General features: G+C 45.7%; 1 protein-coding gene across 2 annotated transcripts in view; it reads right to left on the bottom strand.

Annotated features, from left to right (window-relative positions):
* Positions 1 to 19,943, bottom strand: part of TET3 (tet methylcytosine dioxygenase 3) — a 110,491-nt gene extending 90,548 nt beyond the window's left edge. For both annotated transcript variants that reach the window (XM_081017245.1, XM_081017246.1), the window contains exon 1: positions 18,568 to 19,943. In XM_081017245.1, the coding sequence (XP_080873371.1) occupies positions 18,568 to 18,882 (315 nt within the window). In that variant the 5' untranslated portion in view covers positions 18,883 to 19,943. The remainder of the gene's footprint in view (positions 1 to 18,567) is intronic.
* Positions 19,944 to 21,273: the final 1,330 nt, after the last annotated feature.

Below are 21,273 nucleotides of genomic sequence, written 5' to 3'. Positions count from 1 at the left end.
GATCCATAGAAAGGCCCAAAAAACTTTAAAGGACTATTTTGAAATAAATCTAAAAACTGATGTAGAAAAAAGAGTGATATGGGACGCAAGCAAAGCAGTGATGCGAGGATTTTTAATTCAACAAAATTCAGTAAAAAAGAGAAAGCAAAATGAGAAGAAGGATAAGATCTTGGAAAAGATAAAAGAAGGAGAGAAGAAATTGAGATCAAAACCAAAGTCCCAGGAGATTCTGAGAGAGATTAAGTTATACCAGACACAATATATGGAATTGATGAATCAAGAGATTGAATGGAAGATAAAACAAATGAGACAAAAGACTTTTGAATCAGCAGATAAATGTGGTAAGCTTCTGGCTTGGCAACTGAAGAAAAGACAGAAACTAAATACAGTTACAAGTCTAGAAGTGGATGGAAAGAATATTTCTAAACCTAACGAGATAAGAAACTGTTTTTTGAGTTATTTTAAAAAGCTATATTCACAAGGACCGCAGAAGGAAGAAGATATAGACGAATTCCTTAAAAAGTATGGACTACAAAAAATCTCCTACCAAAGTAAGGTGGATCTAAACCAGAGAATAACAGATCAAGAGATAGAGAGTGCCATTCAAAATATGCAACTGGGCAAATCTCCAGGACCAGATGGACTGACTTCCAGATACTATAAAGCTTTGAAGGAGTGGCTGGTACAACCATTAAAGGAAGTCTGTAATGAGATCTTGGAGGGGAAAAGGGCACCAGAATCGTGGAAAGAAGCGTATATTACACTCATACCAAAGACAGAGACTGAAAAGACTCAACTTAAGAACTACCGCCCAATATCATTACTTAATGTGGATTATAAAATTTTTGCAGACATTCTGGCAAAAAGATTGAAAAGAGTGTTGATGGAGAAGATTCATAAGGACCAAGCAGGCTTTCTCCCAAAAAGGCATTTATCAGATAATGTGAGGAACATAATAGACATTCTGGAATTATTAGAGGTGAATATAAACACTAAAGCAGTTCTGATCTTTGTGGACGCGGAGAAAGCCTTTGACAATATTTCTTGGAGTTTTATGAAAAAGAATCTTCATGGGATGGGGGTAGGCCAAGGATTTGAGAATGGTATGGGTGCCATATACGCTGAACAAAAGGCTAAGTTGATTGTAAATAATGTGATAACTGAAGAATTTAAAATAGAAAAAGGGACACGACAGGGGTGCCCAATTTCCCCTTTACTTTTTATTTCTGTTCTGGAGGTGTTGCTTAATATGATTAGAGATGACCAGCAGGTTAAAGGTGTACAGGTCGGAGCCAAACATTACAAGTTAAGGGCCTTTGCAGATGATTTAGTACTTACTTTACAAGAGCCAGACACTAGTACAAAAAGGGTGTTGGAGCTAATTCAAGAATTTGGTCAGGTGGCCGGATTTAAATTGAACAAACAAAAGACTAAAGTTTTGGAAAAAAATTTGACAGTCATGGAAAGGGAGAAGTTCCAGAATGAAACAGGTTTGACAGTGGTAAAGAAGGTGAAATACCTAGGGGTCTATTTGACATCTAAGAATTCGAACTTGTATAAAGACAATTATGAAAAATGTTGGTCGGAAATTAAAAAAGATCTAGAAATATGGTCAAATTTGAGATTGTCAATGTTAGGCCGAATTGCAGCTATTAAGATGAATGTATTGCCTAGAATGTTATTTTTGTTCCAAACATTACAAATTCTGGACAAGATAGATTGTTTCAAGAGGTGGCAGAAGGATATCTCGAAATTTGTCTGGCAGGGCAAAAAGCCCAGAATAAAATTTAAAATACTGACGGATGCAAAAGAAAGAGGGGGGTTTGCCCTGCCGGACTTAAAACTGTATTATGAAGCAGCAGCATTTTGCTGGCTGAAAGAATGGATGCTCCTCGAGAATACAGATATCTTGGACTTAGAAGGTTTTAATAATACATTTGGTTGGCATGCATATCTATGGTATGATAAAATTAAGGTGCATAGGGCCTTTAAAAACCATATTGTCAGGAAAGCATTATATAACGTTTGGATAAGATATAAAGATTTGTTGGAAAGTAAAACCCCTAGATGGTTGTCACCTTTAGAGGCTACAGCGCTGAAAAAGCTCAATATGGAAGCTGAATGGCTAAAGTATTGGGAAATTTTGGAACAAGATGGAGATAAATTGAAGTTACAGAGCTATGAGAAATTGAAACCCAAGGTTCGAGATTGGCTCCATTATTATCAAATAATGGAGGTACATAAACAAGACAGGAAAATTGGATTCCAGGTGGAGAAATCAAAATTAGAAATTGAACTGTTAGAATCCAATACTAAGAATTTGTCAAAAATGTATAATCTGCTGCTGAAATGGAATACACAAGATGAAATAGTTAAATCAGCTATGATTAAGTGGGCACAGGACATTGGTCATAACATTATGTTTGCTGACTGGGAATGGTTGTGGAACACTGGTATAAAATTTACGGCATGTAATGCCTTAAAGGAAAATATTATGAAAATGATCTATAGGTGGTACATGACCCCAGTCAAGCTAGCAAAAATTTATCATTTGCCTGATAATAAGTGTTGGAAGTGTAAAGAAACGGAAGGTACTTTTTATCATCTTTGGTGGACGTGCCCGAAGATTAAGGCTTTCTGGGAAATGATATATAATGAAATGAAAAAGGTACTTAAATGTACTTTTCCTAAGAAACCAGAGGCCTTTCTCTTGGGCATTGTCGGCCAATTGGTGTCAAAGAAAGATAGAAATTTCTTTATGTATGCTACGACAGCAGCAAGAATACTCATCGCAAAGTATTGGAAGACAGAAGAATTACCCACCTTGGAAGAGTGGCAGATGAAGGTAATAGACTATATGACACTGGCTGAGATGACTGGCAGAATCCGTGAGCAGGGGAAAGAGACAGCGGAAGAAGATTGGAAGAAATTTAAAATTTACCTTAAGAACTATTATAAAATTGAGGAATGTTAAAATGTCGAGGTTTGGAGAAAGAAAAGGAGATTACAGTGACATAAGATTAAGTTGAAGAAAAGAATAAGAAAAAATATATTTGATAAAATTAATTAGAATTTGCTGAAATAAATTTTGGAAATTGGGATGTAGGAAGGGGAGGTTTGGGGGAGTCCGAGAAGAGAGGGACATGAAAAAAAGGTTATGAAATTTTACATGTTTGTATGTCTTTTTTTATTTGTTTGTATTGTTTAAAATTATTCTGTAAAACCAATAAAAATTCTTACAAAAAAAAAAAAAAAAAAAAAGATAAATAGGTACCGCTCCGGCAGGATGGTAAACGGCGTTTCCGTGCACTGCTCTGGTTCACCAGAAGCGGCTTAGTCATGCTGGCCACATGACCTGGAAGCTGTATGCCGGCTCCCTCAGCCAGTAAAGCGAGATGAGCGCCGCAACCCCAGAGTCGGCCACGAATGGACCTAATGGTCAGGGGTCCCTTTACCTTTATATACATTGGAAGCTACCCAAAGGAGCTAGGGCAACCCAATCAGATGGGCAGGGCATTATTATTATTATTATTAAATAGGACATCCCTGTTTTCATTGGAGAAATGTTGCAGGGTATGCATTTGCTGGGATCCCCAGGGGAGGAGAGGTCCTGTTGTGCTCAGGTTCTGTTTGCAGGCTTCCCACAGGCACGTGATTGGGCACTTTAAGAACAGGATGCTGGACTATATGAGCCACTAGTCAGATCCATCAGGTTCTTCTGTGGTCCAACATTCTGGGTCTCTCATTGTGGGATCTAATAAAACACTTATAGAGAGAGTAGAAGACACATGATTCTTGTCATGATATTTGCAGAGCTGGAGATGCATCATTTCTGGTCAATACTGTACAAGCTACACAGCAATCAGAGGGTGTGTTGATGCAGCTCCTTGGAGCAAGGTTAGTCAACATGGTGCCCTCCAGATGCTGTTGGAGCTGCAGCCAGCATGCTCAATGGTCAGGGATGATGGGAGATACAGTCCAGCATCTAGGAGGCATTTGGCTAATCCTGGCTTAGGAAATGTGTGAGAACAGGATTGGCAGTGCACTTCTTTTTTTAAAAAAAACAACAACTACAACAACTAAAAACAATCCACTCCAAAAATAGTACTTTCACTATGGTCATGATGCATCACATCAAGATTTGGGGACAAGATGATCTGTCAGATCTATTCCAGATTTATGAAACGCCTCTCTCTCTCTCTCTCACACACACACACACAGAAGTTCAGATGCAAGTTATTCTTCATTTGATAATATAATGGCAGTGTACAACAAGGCAATTAGACACAGGAATGAAAGCAAATTTATACAAGCCACAATCACTACCTATCAAATTTTTGCAAAGATGGACCCAACTTATTTTCACATTCCTTATGCAGCTGGCAAACACACACGTAAACCCTGTAAACTGACTGGCATGAAACCACCCAGCCACCACACTAATATGAGTTTGCCAGATAAAAAGCAATTTTAGACAATTTGAAAACATCATCACTGTCGGCATGGTAACATAGCTCGCACTTTCCCAACTATAGCATCACTCTCAAAACAGCCAGGGACGTCAGTGATGCAGCAAGAAGTGGAGAGGTGGGTGGTGAATCTCTGCAGAAATCTCTTGGCTTCAGAGAGAGATGTGGAAGTAACAGAAAGCCTCGCAAGGATCTGTAGGGATAATACTGCTACTCCTGGGCAGCTGCAGAGAACTGCTTTTTGAAAGTGAGCATTTTCTGTGCACTGTTTGAAGAGCAAAGTACAGGTGAAAACAGCAGAACTTTGACAAGGATGCTCAAGTCCTTGAATGAGCAGCCACAAGAGGCAACTGAAAGCTGGGCTTTGTAGTAAACTGCTGTTGTCTATTTATAAAGCCACACTAAGGTCACATTTGTATTTTATTATTTGCTGAAGAGAAGGATAAAAATGCTTTTAACTGACTAAATAAATAATCTAGCATTCTGTTTCCAACACTGGCCAGCCAGATTCATCATGGGAAGCTCACAAGGAGGACATGAAAGGAATGGGCAGTCTGACGGGAATCTGACATCTCAGTCAGTAGAGAATGGTATAGTGGTACCTCGGGATGCGAACGAGATCCGTTCCAGAGCCCCATTCGCATCCTGAACAGAATGTAAGACGCGACGGCGTGTCTGCGCGTGTGCAGGTCGCGTTTTGCGGATTCCGCGCATGTGTGTGACGTCATTTTGAGTGTCTGCACATGCGCGAGTGGCGAAACCTGGAAGTAACGTGCTCTGTTACTTCCGGGTTGCCGCGGAGCGCAACCCGAAAGCACTCAACCTGAAGCACATTCAACCCGAGGTAAGACTGTACTCTTAATCTCAGAGTCATGGGTTCAAGCCTCACATTGGGCAAAAATATTTCTGCATTGCAGGGGGTTAGACTAGATGACCCTCATGGTCCCTTCCCACTCTACAGTTCTATGATTCTTTTGGGGGTTCCAGCTTATCCTTCAAACAGGAGTACAAGGGGCTTGATGCCCAGGGACCCATGGGTGCATTGTTACTTTTTAAACATAAAGCATTTTCAGAAAGGTGAGTCAGATGGCAATATTGATATTTAATATTGATCAGATGGCAAGAATTGGCTCCTGACCTTTTGTGAGCTGAGAATGAGGGTATTGTATTCCCAGGCGTTGAAAGGTATTATAAAGCTGCTGTGTTAAACCATTTCACTTCATGGTTCACCTCAGACAAAGCAGCTAGATTGGAGGAACAGACACTATCAACACCTCTTAAACATTTCCTTTGGTACTGGACCAAAGATGATTGAGCTTCCATTAGCTTTGATCCCTGTCTCAAGGAAGGAAAAACAGCAATTTAAAAGTTGGCTGGCAAGAGAATCAGGAAGAAAGTCATAAGCGAGGTGGAGGTGAAGGCCTACGATTGGAGCGTGCTAAACACATCATTATTTTCTTTAAATAATAAAAAAAACCAGGCACTTGGGAGTAAGCCCCCTTGATTTTAACACTATATACATGTAAGGCCAAGGGTTAAGCCAAATACCTATTAATGACAGAAACAGACAGCTAGATTTGGAATGTGTATTCAAAAACCAAAAGTGCTGTAACACTTGGGCCCGGTCTTATTCAACATCTTTATCAACGATTTATCAAGGGCATCCTGATCAAATTTGCAGATGACACCAAACTGGGATTGGTGGCTAACACCCCAGAGGACAGGATCACACTTCAAAACGACCTTGACAGATTAGAGAACTGGGCCAAAACAAACAAGATGAATTTTAACAGGGAGAAATGTAAAGTATTGTAGTTGGGCAAAAAAAATGAGAGGCACAAATACAAGATGGGGGACACCTGGCTTGAGAGCAGTACATGTGAAAAGGGTCTAGGAGTCTTGGTTGACCACAAACTTGACATGAGCCAACAGTGTGACGTGGCAGCTAAAAAAGCCAATGCAATTCTGGGCTGCATCAACAGGAGTATAGCATCTAGATCAAGGGAAGTAATAGTGCCACTGTATTCTGCTCTGGTCAGACCTCACCTAGAGTACTGTGTCCAGTTCTGGGCACCACAGTTCAAGAAGGACACTGACAAACTGGAACGTGTCCAGAGGAGGGCAACCAAAATGGTCAAAGGCCTGGAAACGATGCCTTATGAGGAACGGCTAAGGGAGCTGGGCATGTTTAGCCTGGAGAAGAGGAGGTTAAGGGGTGATATGATAGCCATGTTCAAATATATAAAAGGATGTCACATAGAGGAGGGAGAAAGGTTGTTTTCTGCTGCTCCAGAGAAGCGGACACGGAGCAATGGATCCAAACTACAAGAAAGAAGATTCCACCTAAACATGAGGAAGAACTTCCTGACAGTAAGAGCTGTTCGACAGTGGAATTTGCTGCCAAGGAGTGTGGTGGAGTCTCCTTCTTTGGAGGTCTTTAAGCAGAGGCTTGACAACCATATGTCAGGAGTGCTCTGATGGTGTTTCCTGCTTGGCAGGGGGTTGGACTCGATGGCCCTTGTGGTCTCTTCCAACTCTATGATTCTATGATTCTAGTTGTTCCAATCCTTCTCTGGTGGCTCTTATTTAAATAGTTCTTCCCTGCAATATATTATTAAAATATTGATGGCACCCATAAAAATGAATCTGTGACAGCTTTCCAAGTCACATGTGAATTCTGAAACATATACAGTTCAGTGCAAGCAGTCCCAACAAAAATTTTGATTTACAGAAACTGTCCAACAATACCTTACTTCCACCAGAAAAAAACTTTCACAATGGTTAAAGAGAAAAGTTAAGGCCTGGTTCAAACAACATGGTTTGGCTGTCATTAAAACACTACTGCACTCCCTCTCCCAGCACCATGAACTACAATTCCCTTCCTGTTTTAAGCAACCCGTGGTTTCCCCAATCTGGATATTACAAACTATGGTTTACACCAGGGGCTCCCAAACCTGCAGATCAGCAGTGGTCCGTGAGCTTTATGGAGGTGCTCTGCAGAGCATCTGTGAGTACTCAGCAGCCCAGTCTGCCCACAAGGTGAGCAGGATAGACTAGAAACGGCCAGGGTGAGCAAGAGACACTTGGGAAAGGTTCCCTGGAATTCAAGTTGTAACACAATATGTAAGAAATAAAAGAGGCAATTAAAAATACAATTAACAGTCATACTGCAGCTAGCACAGTGTGTTGCAATTGCTACAACAGGAAGAAGAAAAAAATTCAGTGGTTCACCAAGACCCTCAGCTTATTTAAACTGGATGGGGGGTGGCAAGGTTTGGAAAGAGATTGGAGGAGGTAAGTCTGAATATGGCTTGGCCACTATGTCTGAACAGTGCCAAATAGAAACAGAGGTTTCATTCTGCATCCTTCTTCCTCCTGCTCCACAGGAAGGAGCACAGCTCAGTGTATAATTGCTGTAACAACAACCATATCTTTTATGATTCACTTTTCATCAAATTTATATACTGTCCTTCACCCAAAGATCATAGGAAATTCACAACATAAAAATACAAAACAAGACCACAAAATACATAATAAAAACAAGAAGAACAAAAACAAGCCAATAATCCCCCTCCCGCAAACACATTTAAAATGGTATAGAATGTTAAACAGCCAAAGGCCTGGTTAAAGAGAGGCATTTTTGCCTGGTGCCCAAAGATAGGCAATGAAGGCGCCAGGCAAGCCTCCCTTGGGACAGCATTCCACAAGTGGGGAGCCACTGCAGAAAAGGCCCTTTCTCGTGTTGCCACCCTCTGGACCTCCCATGGAAGAAAGGTCTTATGACATACCTACACCACACACTGAAATCCATTTCAAAAACGACTTATCAACTATCATGGCTCCCATCTAAGAAAACTGGGCACCTGCCAGAAGCTTACCCGAGTTTCAACACACAGCAACAAATTCCAGAGGTTTTTTTTTAAAGAAAAGGATGCTATTTAAAACAGCTTTCCAACTGGCTTAAATCTTTAATGAACACCTCTCTGTCCCCAAGCTTTAAAAGAGGTTGTGTCTCCATAACAGAAGTGATGGAGGACTTGGGAGGACCTCAATTCATGACTTGGTGAGCCTTTTGCAACTATCAAGACTCAAGTCATCATACAATTGGTGGTGAACCAGGTCTGAATCCCTGCCTGCCAGCCCCCAAGTCACCGCCACAAAACCCACTGAACAATCACATCCTGGACACTTGTGTGAGGCCCACAAAACTGTGGCACAGCCAGATATCAGAGAAGGTCTCTAGCTCCCTCTGCCTGCAAGCCACTGTACGCCACACCTCTGGAGTGAGACTTGAGGCAGACTAAACTTTCTCTGCCTCCAAACACCGCTGGCTGATTTGGGGGAGGGCAGGAGGAGCCAGAGACAGAGCATAAACATGTCCAGAGCATGAGGCAAATCTGGGGACAGGACTGAGTGCACCATTAAGGCAAGCTGTGGCGGCCTGCCTCTGGGGGTGGCAGGGGAAGAGCCAGTTGTCAGCAATTGTGCTCAAAATGTAGGCAGCTGTCTTGTCATGAGTTAGCCCACAGATGCTTCCAGCTCCACTCAATCTACAATGTTAACCCTCTGCTCCCCACCCTGCCACACACTGCCAACACGATAAAAACCCCACCTAACTCCCAAGTGTGGCAATCAGGCGGGGGACGGGGACGGGGAGGGAGTTTCCATAGACACCAATGGGAGCTTTTTAAATTTAAAACTGAAAACAAAACCCTAATTGCCACTCCAGGGGGAGAAGAGAGAGAGAGAGAGAAGGAAGGTGAATGAATGGATGGAAGCACGCTGTGTGTGTGTGTGTGTGTGTGTGTGTGTGTGTGTAACACTTGTTAAGTTGTGGGTGAACATATCAGACGACACAGCAATTCTTCAAACAGCTCTTGTTTATTCACAGGCCAGAACAGAACTGGGTTGAAGGGTTCAGCCAACCTGCTTATATAGAGTTCAACTACAAAGCAACAGTAACAACTTTCTGTAACTATCCAATCACTGAACGCCACTTTGAATTCCTTATTTGCATATGCAGACCTGAGTGAAACTATCTACAGTATCCCCCTGCTGGCCCAGGGCGAGAACTTCAGTACGTAAAACACTGAAAGCTGATGATCCTGAAAGCAGCCCCCCCCCCCCACTGGACACCCCCCCACACACATTGCCCCCAAGAGAATGTGGCCCTTAGCAGGATGGGGGCATTCCCACCCTTCACCCACACTGATCAGCAGCATCCTCTGCTCTCCACAGTCTTTGGCTTCAATCTTTCCCAGCCTGACCCGGAGATACCAAGGCATGAACCGGAATATTCTGCGCTCACAGCATGTTTTCTGCCACTGAGCTGAGGGTCCCTCCCCACCCAATAATGGAGTTCATTATTTTAACTTTTTTGGGGAGGGGTGGCAGGGATGATGTCATATAGACTTTCTGCCTCAGGAGCCAAATTCCTTTGGCTGCCTCTGGCTGGGAAGGAAAAGAGAAGGCAAAGGGAAAGTGAAAAGGAGGGAGGGGGGAGAGGGGAAGAGAAAAAGGGGAAAACAGACACAGAAGCTTGTTGTGCTTGTTGTCGTCACAAGCGAGCTTTTAAAGGCAAGTGTTGACCTGCTCACAGATCTGCTGTGTGGGTGGATTTGGTAATTGACAATGTAGCATATTTCTGATGAGTGAGCCGGTGTGCTTAGTAAGTATGGGATGATGTGTTGGCAGTGCTGTGAAATCATGTGCATCATTTCACATACCCTGTTAAACCCAACCACGCTGGCTCCCCCCCCCAACCCCCACCTACAGTCGGTAGCCACCGTGTTGAAGGGCAAGTGGTACAGTGGGGACGTCCTGGACGTCAGAGCAATTCTGAGTCATGCTGAGATGTGCTGGGGTGGGAGGAGCTCCTCTGCAGGTGGGTCGTTTCTAAACCCCCCCCCCCCCCAAAAAAAACCCACAACCCTTCTCTGGTGTAAAAGTGTGTCCCCAACTTTGACATAGGGAAAGCACATGCTTCAGGAAGCAGCATTTGGGGGGGGAACATGCTCAAAGCACATTTTCTGTTGCTCCAGAGGGCACAATCCAAACCAAAGGATTCAAAGGACAAGAGGAGAGATTCCGACTAGAGGAAGGGATTTCTGGTGATAAGAGCTGTTTAGCAGTGGAATGGAATCCCCTGGGAAAGTGATGGACTCTCCTTCACTGGAGGTTTCCAAACAGATGTTGGATTGCGAACTGTCAGGGATTCTTTAACTGTGATTCTTGCCTTGCAGGAGGCTAGAACAGATGATCAATGGGACCCCTTCCAACTCTACAGTTCTGCGATTCTATGGAAGAATGGCAGCATTAGCAGGAAGACCAGGCATGGCAAATCTGCAGGAGGAGGAGGAGGAGGAATTGTATTTGTTTGTCACTTTTCTTACAAAGGTAACTCAAAGCAACTTACTTTAAAAGCAATTTAAAACAATAAAAACCTATAGACACCACCAGTATAAAAATGATGGGAAAATGCAGCTAAACTGCGGAGGTTCCTCCGTTGCAGGAGGTTGGACTAGATAAACCTTTGTGTCCCTTCCATCTCCAATTCTATAAATCTATGAAAAATACAAGACTACATGTCCCACCTCACCAAAAGCAGCCACAATGTCCCTCAGATTAAGGGACAAAAGTCCAAGGGAAAAGAAAAGTATTTGCCTGGCACCTAAAACTATATGGAGATGGCAACAGGCATCATTCCCTGCCTGGAGAGAGCATTGAGGGACTTGACTTGTGGGCACATGCAAGTCAAACGTCAACTAAAGTACCAATGTGGGTGATGGCCACCAACTTGGATGGCTTTAAAAGAGGACCAGACAAATGGATGGAGGGCAAGACAATCAATGGCGACTAGCAATGAGCATGTTCTTTCTCCAGTGTCAGAGGCAGCATGCTTCTAATTACCAGTGACTGGGAAACACAGGTGGAGAGGGCACCGCGGTTGCATTCAGGTCCTGCTTGCAGGTTTCACATAATGGGCTTGGTAGCTGGCTGGCTGGCATATGTATGTATGTCTATACCACCTTTTCCTTCAAGAAGCTCACGATGATTTACATGGTTCCCCCCCCCCACTCCATCTTGTACCCACAACAATACTGTGAGGTAGGTTAGACTGAAAGACGATGACTGGCCCAAGGTCACCCAGTGAGCTTCATGGCCAAGTGGGGAGCTGAACCCTGGTCTTCCAGGTCATGGTCAACTCTAACCATTACACCACACTGGCTGTCCAAATGAGAGAGCTGCAAGTTGCCTTCTCTGAGGCTTAAATTCAGGACCTTCAGATTATAGGACAGACACAGTGTCTGCTGTGCTAAAAAGGCTTCTGGCTGGCCGCTGTGGAAACAGGGTGTTGAACTAGATGGGTCCTTTTGGACTGATCCTGCTGCTAGACTCTTCTAGTGTCCTTAGGTGGGTACCACGTGGCATAACGTGTAAAGGTGGCCCTAGGCGTTTCAGTGCCTTCCTCCCTCTCTCCTCCCAAGTAGGTAAACGTGGTGAGTCAGAAGTTCCTGCCTGTGCTTCTTTGCTCTGGCTGCACAAATGCAACATGCAAAAATTGGAAAATTAGTCACTAACTGACAGGAAGGCCAGCACCAGTGGCTTACAAGACAAAAAAGCACCAACAGAGGAGTTTCCTTTCTCTGAGAAGCAGAACTACATAATGCAGAAGTGTGACAAGGGGTTTTAAATTTAGTTTCAAGTCTCCCTTTCACAGAAATTCTCTCTCCACATGCCTCCTACTTCTAGCATAGAAGAGCAGAGCAACAACAGCACTGTCTCAGTTTTCATAGGTCAGGGAATAAGGGGGAAACCCCCACAGAACATACGCAGGTGGTAAGTATGGCAGATACTCCTCCAACCTCAGAAGGCTACAAGGGAGGCAATTCTTGGCTGCAAGGCCAGTGCGTGGGCAAGGAACCCTTAACCACAACCTGCATACACACACACTTAAACAAAACCCTCACTGCTTCAAAAACATTAGGCCCAAATCCCTGCTGTGGTTTTACTGACCAGACAATTGGTATATGCCTGCCAGTGCACCGGCAACTGCAGACACACCCACCAACTCTCTGCCAACCCAGGGGGGAGCAACTTTCAGATTTATGGGATGTACTTCATTTTTTACTAGAACCTTAAGATCCAAATGCAAGAGACATATATTTGGAATGAAAAGAATTTTGAACCTAGCGATTTGCTCTGAGAAGCAGAACTAAATACAAATTCAGTCCTGATTCAGAACTTAATAAGAGCCAGCAGCCCATCTCTCTAGCATCTTGTTTTCAGAGCGGCCAGCCAGATGACAGGTTATCCCCCAGCTTTCTTCATCACAACAATATAATTTTGGAGTTGGAAGTCATTTTGTTGTTGGCATTATTAAATAACTGGACGTCAGAAAAGTCAGAAATCTTGGCCTATCTGCTGCAACTCACCCAGAGATCTATCAGTAAATCCTTATGTATCTTAAGGTTATCTGCCAAGCCCTGGCCTACACAAACAAAACCATCTCCCTCGCGCTCCAGTCTCCAAAATGGGCAGCGCCAACCACCAGTTGACAGTTTCTGTCATCATGACAACTAGATGGAACTTTCTACTTTGTAGAATGAAGGCACACAACCACAGTAAGGAAGGAGTCACGCTAGCACATGGTTGCAGGATGACCCAAACCAATCAGCCAAGTCCCTTGACTGCAGATTACATCAATTGAAACCTCACTTTTTCACATATATTTGCATCCAAAGTGGCATGCATCAAAGTAAACAGTGGCAATCTCATATGCAATTAAAACAAGATAATGTTTAAAAAGATATAACAAGCAATCCTACTACAGTGGTACCTTGGTTTAAGAACAGTCCAGTTTAAGAACGATGTGGTTTACAAACTCCGCAAAACCGGAAATAGTGTATTGGTTTGAAAACTTTACCTTGGTCTAAGAACGGAATCCGAACGGTGGAAGGGCACCGGCGGCAGGAGGCCTCAGTAGGGAAAGCATGCCTCAGTTTAAGAACTATTTTGGTTTAAGCACAGACTTCCAGAACGGATTAAGTTCTTAAACCAAGGTACCACTGTATTACAAACAGAATACAATCGCAACTAACAACAGAAGGGGAGGTAGGCATTCAAGTCCATCTAAAAGGAGGAAAAGAGTGGGCCCAACTGATCTCTTCAGGGGGACCCCTACTAAGTTTTGAGATTGCCACTCATAAAAGGTCCTGCACCTCATAGCTGGTGCAGGACTCCCAATGCCAATCTCACGGCTTAGGCAAATGAGGCGCTTAAAATTGACTTGACCCCAGGCCATTAAAACCATCAGCACTTTAAAAATGAGCCCAGAAGTAATGTAGTTGATAATATAAGATTGGCATTACAATGGTACCTCAGTTCTCGAATGGCTTTGTTGTTGAACAAATCGACTCCTGAACACTGAAAACCCGGAAGTAAGTGTTCTGGTTATTGAATGTTTTTCGGAAGCCGAACGTCCAAAGCAGTTTCCACTTGAGTGCAGGTAGCTCCTGCAGCCAATTAGAAGCTGCACCTTGGTTTTCAAATGGTTTCTGGAGTTGAACGGACTTCTGGAACATATTAAGTTCAAGAACCAAGGTACCGTACCACTGCATATCCATTTGCTAGGTTTCCAATAGCATTCTGGACCCATATTTTGAGCCAACTGAAGTTTCCAAACAGTCTTTAACAGCAGCCCCAAACAGTGCAGCCTTCATGCAGACACAACCATCCTTCAACATGCGCCATTCTTCTGTGCATGGCAACCACAAAACTTTCTTTCTCTCCCTCTCTTAAAAGATCAAAGATGTTGCCTTTTGAAATGTGCAAATAAACAAGTTAAGGTGCTCCATTCATTCACTCTCTCTCTCTCTCATTCTCTCTCTCCACCATGCCTGGTTGGGTCTCGAACACATCTACTGTTGCCTAAAAGAATTGAGGATTCATTTGCCTAGGTTCTTGTCCGCAAGAGAAAACAGAAGTCTATAGGAATATGCCTGGACCCGGAAGGGTTAAGCCACTATCACTCAGTGGCAAATATCCCCTTTTCGAGGCCCGATGCTCAAGAGGATGGTGGCTGTCCAGATTCCAGCACACTTGGAGGAGGCTGAATAATGGGATACGTTTCAATCTGACTGCAGTGGACCTGGCTCGTTCTTCATGCCTTCTCCCCAGCTTTTGATACCACTGACCACAGTATAATGGAGCAGCTCAAGGAGAAGGGGGTTGGGGGCACTATACTTCAGAAAATAGTGATGGGGGCACTGTACAATGCAATCGATGGGAGTTGTCATGTGGTGTCCCACAGGCTTCTATCTTGCCTATCATGTTATTAACATCTATATGAAACCTCTGGGAGCTGTCATCAGGAGATATGGAGTGTGGTGTCACAGATATGTAGATGACACCCATCTCTGTTCCATCTGAATCAGGAGAGGTGCCTGAGATGCTAGACAGGTGTTTGGAGGCAATGATGGACTGGATGTGGGCAAAAACTTTGAGGCTGAATCCTGAAGAGACACAGATTTTATCTGCTCCAAGTTCTCAAATCCAAGAGATGGGAAGATGGCCTGTTCTGGATGGGGTTGCACTCCCCCAGAAGGAACAGGTTCATAGCTTGGGGGTACTCCTGTTCCAACATTGTCACTGGAGCCTACAAATGTGTATTTGCAGCGGCAGCTGTTTCGTCAGCTACAGCCCCTTTGGGACTGAGATGCCTTAGCCATAGTACTCCATGCTTTGATGACTTCCAGACTTGACTATTGCAATGTGCTTTATGGGAGGTTGCCCTCGAAGATGGCTTGGAAACTTCAACTGGTTCAAAACACAGTGGTCAGTTAAGTGGCTGGGGTTGCCTCCTATAGCCTCGATCTAAAACAGCTGCATTGGCTGCCAGTTGATTTCAGGGCCCATTCAAAGTGCTTATGCTCAAGTCTAAAGCCCAAAGTGACTTTGGCTCCAAATAGCTGGAAAGCTGCCTCCTTCCCTGCAGATTCTCTAGGACACGGGTGTCAAACACAAGGCCTGCGGGCCGAATCCGGCCCGCCAGACCTCGTCATGTGGCCCGTGTAGCCGCCGCCAGCCGCCAGCCTTCACCTTTTATTCTCGCTTCTTCTTCTTTTTTTTTTTGACACAAGAAAGCCGCCTCTTCAGCGCATGCGCGGCAGCCTACAAGCCAGAGAACGTCTGCCCTCTAGCGGCGCCGGCCGTTCTACACAGGAAACCTCCACTTTACATGCATTCAGGAAACCTCCACTTGTTTTTATATTGAGCGCATGCCATCCTGTGATGTGACAGATCCAACGGCTGCCTGAACCCTTCTCTCCTGTACTGTAAGCCCTACAGATACAACCGGCCCTTTGAGGGTGACCAAACTGCTGATGCGGCCCCCGATGAATTTGAGTTTGACACCCCTGCTCTAGGGTGGTGAGCACAGCAGAGGAGGCCCACATAGTAGTTCTACCTCCTTCAAAATTTGGGGGGTAGTATTTTCTATGGCAGCCTCTGCTGTGGAATTCACTCTGCACAGAGATGCCTCTGGTACCTTCATTATATGATTTTTGGTGAATGCTGAAGACACATCTCTTTACCTTGACACCTGAGATAACAAATGTAACAAATGTAATAATAATAATAATAATTACAAGAAGAGCCAGATGCTGAAGGTGGATGAGGTGTTACCTCTTAACCTTCCATGAAGAGAAATTAACAATTACTAACAACCTGCTCTGTTGGGCAAGGAGCAGTATTAGAAACTCAGAAGTATAAACTAATCACCAAATGATACCTTAAACCTAGGTTACGGTCGCCGCAACAGAATGTCTAGGTGCCATTTTTTCACCAATGAAGTTTCTTCTTCTTCTTCTTCATTTCATTTACATCCTGCTTTATATTTTAAAGCAAAAATCTCAAAGCCATTTACAACACATTGAAATATAATATAAAATAAAATAATCCAGAATAAAACAAATTCAAGCTTCAAGGAAAATATTTCAGATCCTTCTCTGAGTTACATTTTGCTTTCCCCATATTTATTTATTTACTTAATTCATATAGCTGCCCCATAGCAGAAGTACTCCAGGAAGCCAGTGTGGAGTAGTGGTTAGAGTGCCAGACTAGGACCTGGGAGATCAGGGTTCAAATCCCTACTCAGTCATGAAGCTCACTGATTGACCCTGGGCCGGTCACAGCCTCTTAACCTACCTCACTGGGTTGTTGTAGGGATTAACTGAGGAGGGGAGTAAACTACGTATTCCTTGGAGAAAAAGGTGAGATATAAATGCAATAAATAAGTTATTCTGCTTACTTGCTTAAGGAAGCTGGAAGGACCTGCCAGATGGGGATGTCAGTCTGCAACCTGGCATCCAGAAATCTCCATGTGGTCACAAAATTGCACCTGACTAATTTCTAACACTGGAACCGCGGGCTCCTTCACATGGAAAAAAGTGAACAGAAAAGAGTCTTGTGCAAATTACAACTTCCCATGGCCGCATCTCAACATTGAATCACATGCAAAGCAGCCACAGAGCAATGAACTCCAGCATGTGCTACCATACTATCCAGTAAAATCAACTTTGAAAGTGCATTGCCTTCATTTAGAAGTGGCGTTGTGCAGCAGTGTAGTTTGCTTTTGCTGCTTCTACAGTTTCCCATACTCTGATAAGAGGAAGCAGCTTAAAGTCTTCCACCCACATGAGCTGCTATTATGTCATGGTACTAGCAATTCATGACACACCTTTCTTGGCAGGGGGTTGGACTCGATGGCCCTTGTGGTCTCTTCCAACTCTATGATTCTATGACCTCCCATCTGGCTGAACATCATGTGTCTAATTGCTAACCATGATGTAACAACTACCTTTATACGGACAGAATCCCTTATTAATAAACATTCGGTTGCAGGAAGGGCAGCAGATGGTTTCAAGGTACAGTGGTACCTCGGGTTAAGAACTTAATTAATTCTGGAGGTCCATTCTTAACCTGAAACTGTTCTTAACCTGAGGTACCACTTTAGCTAATGGGGCCTCCCGCTGTTGCTGCGCCGCCGCCGCGTGATTTCTGTTCTCATCCTGAAGCAAAGTTCTTAACCCGAGGTACTATTTCTGGGTTAGCTGAGTCTGTAACCTGAAGCGTCTGTAACCCGAGGTACCACTGTACCCAGCTATGAGCTACAGTATCCAGACTGAAGTGCAGGCAGCTGCTCTCTAGAAGCTCCCACCACTCACTTTGGCAGTAAGAAAGCAAGCATAGCTCCGTTGGTAGAGCATGAGACTCTTACGCTCAGTGTCATGAGTTCAACTCCCACATTAGCCAAAAGATTCCTACATTGCAGGGAGCTAGACTATATGACCCTTGTGGTCTCTTCCAACCCTACCATTCTATCATTCTAAGACTTAGAGGCTTTCCCAAGAGGGGTTTGGCCCAACTATACAGTACAAGCAACCATTTCAAGACACATGTTTTTAGGGAGACTGACAAGGCAGAACACAGTAAGAGGAGTGCACCCCATGATGAACCCTCAAAATGGCACACAGCTGTGGCTCTTCCAACTATGTTCTATAGTCAACCACAATTCTAGTTTGCTCACCCTTTTGCAGACCACCACCTCAACAAGTGCCTTGGTCCAAATGCATCCCACCCAGGAATCAAATTCTGGTCCATTCAGTTTTGTTCATTCCCCTTCCATTCTTTGAACACAGTCACTTGCAGAAGAGGATAGCAGCCACTTCTTTTTAAACATTAAAAGCTTACACTGAAAAGTGGGCTGTCTCTCAGGTTACTCCTAAGAAACCTCTCGCTCTTCAGCCACTGCCCTACGCTATCACTCACTGTAGTTTCACAGAGCATCTGAAAGTACGCAAGGAACCCACAGTGGTCCCAGATCCACACTTCTGCCAGTGCCACAGTGGGAGCTGAGCCACATCTCACAGATCATGTGCAACTGGGCACAATCCAAGCGTGCACATCCTCTTCAATATTGCAAAGGGTCCCGGGGCTCCCGTCACTCCCAGACTGAGCAGTGCCACAGAAGCCCGGCAACAGAAGGAATCCCTTCAAACAAACATCTAAGAAAACATCTAAGAAGAGGAACACTTACCTCTCTCATGCACCCCAGTTTCTTTTTCTTCAGAGCTTCACATTTCCTCATCTTGCAGACCTGGTGGCTGGTTCTTCGATTCATACAATGGGTGCAAGTCCCACAGTTTTCCTTCCTTAAGCAAGGTGTGCAGAGGCCACAGCGCTTTCGTTTCTTCCGGGACTGGGAGGCAGAGTCCACACCAATGCAACCCTCATTCTGCACTGTTGTTGGGAAGCCACCGCTGGCTGTGCTCAGCATCTCACTGTAGTCAGGGTAGTGACAGGCCCCCTCCACGGTGCTGCTAAGTGGCGGAGCTAAATAGATCTTTTTCATGACTTTGCAGTGGCAGAGAACGGCAATGGAGCCAGTTTAGGGTGATGCCCTGGCATGAAGCTGTGCAAGACTTCGTACCTCTTCAGAACAAAGAGCTCAAAAACACCTTGGTGAATAATTTGGGTTACCTAATGAGTCCAACTCGCTCCAACAACAAAAAAGATATACTATTCTCCTTGCTGTACTTCATCTACATTTCTTTCCCGATATTCTCTCTCTTCCCAGGGTGCTACACCCCCAAATGCTGGGATCTTTAGGACAACAGAGGTCAGAGGTGCTCTGAGCATGGACCATCCTGGAGAGAAAAGAACTTTGGACAGGGTGAGTATCAAGAGAGAGTTCAGTTCGAGCCTGCACACCTGGTGGTCCAAAGTCACACTTCCTCAGCAAAGTATTCTAAAGAGGAATGGGGCGGGAGTGGGGGCCATTACTCACAGCACCCCCTCCATATGCACATCAAGGTTGGATACACACGTCAGCCCAAGCTCATTCCACATCGAACTGGTGGCAACACAGCGCTCCTGGGTTTCCAAGACAGCAAATTTTTTTAAAAGTGTCGTTTTTGATATGTTTTGAGGAGAAGGAAGCTCTTCCCTGGGAACGCCCTTTAAAAACTTTAGAAACGCGACCCTACCCCACCCCCACGCGAGATCCCGGCGGGAATCCACTCCCTGGTGGAAGGATCTTCCTCCTGAAGCCTCGCAGGCAAAGCTTGAGAGAACTTTTCTCCCTCCTCCTTTTGCTTTCTAAAAGACTCTCATTCCGCCAGAGAAAAGAAGGGGTTGTGTTTCGGGCCAACTAGTCTCTCGGCTGGTCAAGCCCCCAGAAGGAGCTTCCAAACGCCGCCCCCGCCCAAGACACAAAGGAGCCCTTTATTACCACCAGCCCGAGCCGCCGCCGCCGCCGCCGCCGCCGCCTCCTGGGAAGGGGATCCGCTAGGATCGGGCCCGTTGGGGCGGGGGGGGGAGGCCGGGAGCCCCCGCCTGCAGCTTGCTCGGCGGGGCGGCGGAGGGAAGCGTCTTGCAGGCGGCGGAGCAGGAGGGAGCGCACGTTGCTGCTGCTGCTGCTGCTTCTTTGTTCTGGAGGTGCCTCTCTCTCCCCCCGCGGTTGCTGGGCGGGGGCTGGGCCGGGCCGGGGGGAGCAGCGAGCGGCCTGCTGCTGCCGGCGCGGGGCTGACTCAGCGCCGCCCGCCCGCCCGCGCCCTGCCAGCCCGACTCGGGGCGCGCGGCACTGACTGGCGGCGGGGCGAGCGCTGCTCCGGACCGGCCGCGCCTCGGGCTCGCCAAGTTGCAGCTCCTCGGGCCGCGCTCCTGCCCCCGGGGGTCCCCGCGGCGCGGAAGAAGGGGCCCGGCCGCGGACGCGCGCTTGCGGGAAGGAGCTCCGGGCGAGGCAGCGGGAGGGCCAGGGTCCCCTGGGTGCAGCCGCGTGGCCCTCGGCGCGCGCCCCTCCCCGGCCCCGCGGCGCCTTCACACGAGACGCCTCAGCCGCGCTTTCCAGCCTCTCTCGCGGCAGAGGAGGAAAGGAAGCCGGAGGACCCTCGGCGGGCATTTTAAAAACTTGTTCGGGCAACGCTCGCGCTCCGGAAAGTGGCAGCGCTCTAGAAACGCTTCAGCTTCTTGAAGAGCCGAGCCTGTTCCCGCATGAGCCATTCACACGTGCACCCACCAGCGCCCTTATTGGGCATGAGCGCGAAGAGATTCCGCGCCTGCCCAACTAAGCCCACCTTGGAAAGGGGCAAAAGGCCGCACCTTTCAGGGGCTTTTTAAAGGGGGGGAGGAGTGAAAGTGTGGCCGTGCTGGGCCGCTCCAGCCGTCCAGTGGGGGCTCAAGGGCACGACAGAATAGTAGCATCATATGGGGGGGGGGGGGAGATGTAACCTGGCCACTATAATATTACCTGGTTGTGTCTGAAATTTTTGAGGGTTGGAAGAGCATCCATTCAATTACAGGTCTCCCCCCCCCCCCCCCGCAGATTAAAGTGGTACCGTCCAATCACACCATGAGCATCTCAGTGTCAAGTGGACTGGATGGGCCTTTGGGCCGATCCAGCAGACTCTTCTTGGGTTTTTAGACTAGGTTAGGGCAGTGTTTCTAACCAGGCATATGCGCCCTTTCCCAATGAGGGGGGGGAGCGTGGCTGTTTCCAAAAATACATACAGTGTAAGTGAAAAATCAAGAAAAATAAAATTCAAAGTTTTGCTCAGAAGAGGAGATTGTGTGTTACATGATCTGCACATCACCATGCGCATAGCCAGGATTTACCCCCAGCTATACCCACGCACAGCGTCATAGGTCCACCGCAGTTCAGTATTATCTCATAAAATAAGTGCCTGGCACGCTCTGGTCCATGGGGTCACGACTCAACGACTAAACAACAACAAGCAGTACAGCA

Source organism: Podarcis pityusensis (genome assembly GCF_964106645.2).
Source record: "Podarcis pityusensis genome assembly, chromosome: 8".
In the NCBI taxonomy this organism is placed as follows: domain Eukaryota; kingdom Metazoa; phylum Chordata; class Lepidosauria; order Squamata; family Lacertidae; genus Podarcis; species Podarcis pityusensis.
The sequence above is the reverse complement of the archived record's forward strand: the minus strand, read 5'-3'. Positions and strand labels throughout refer to the sequence as shown.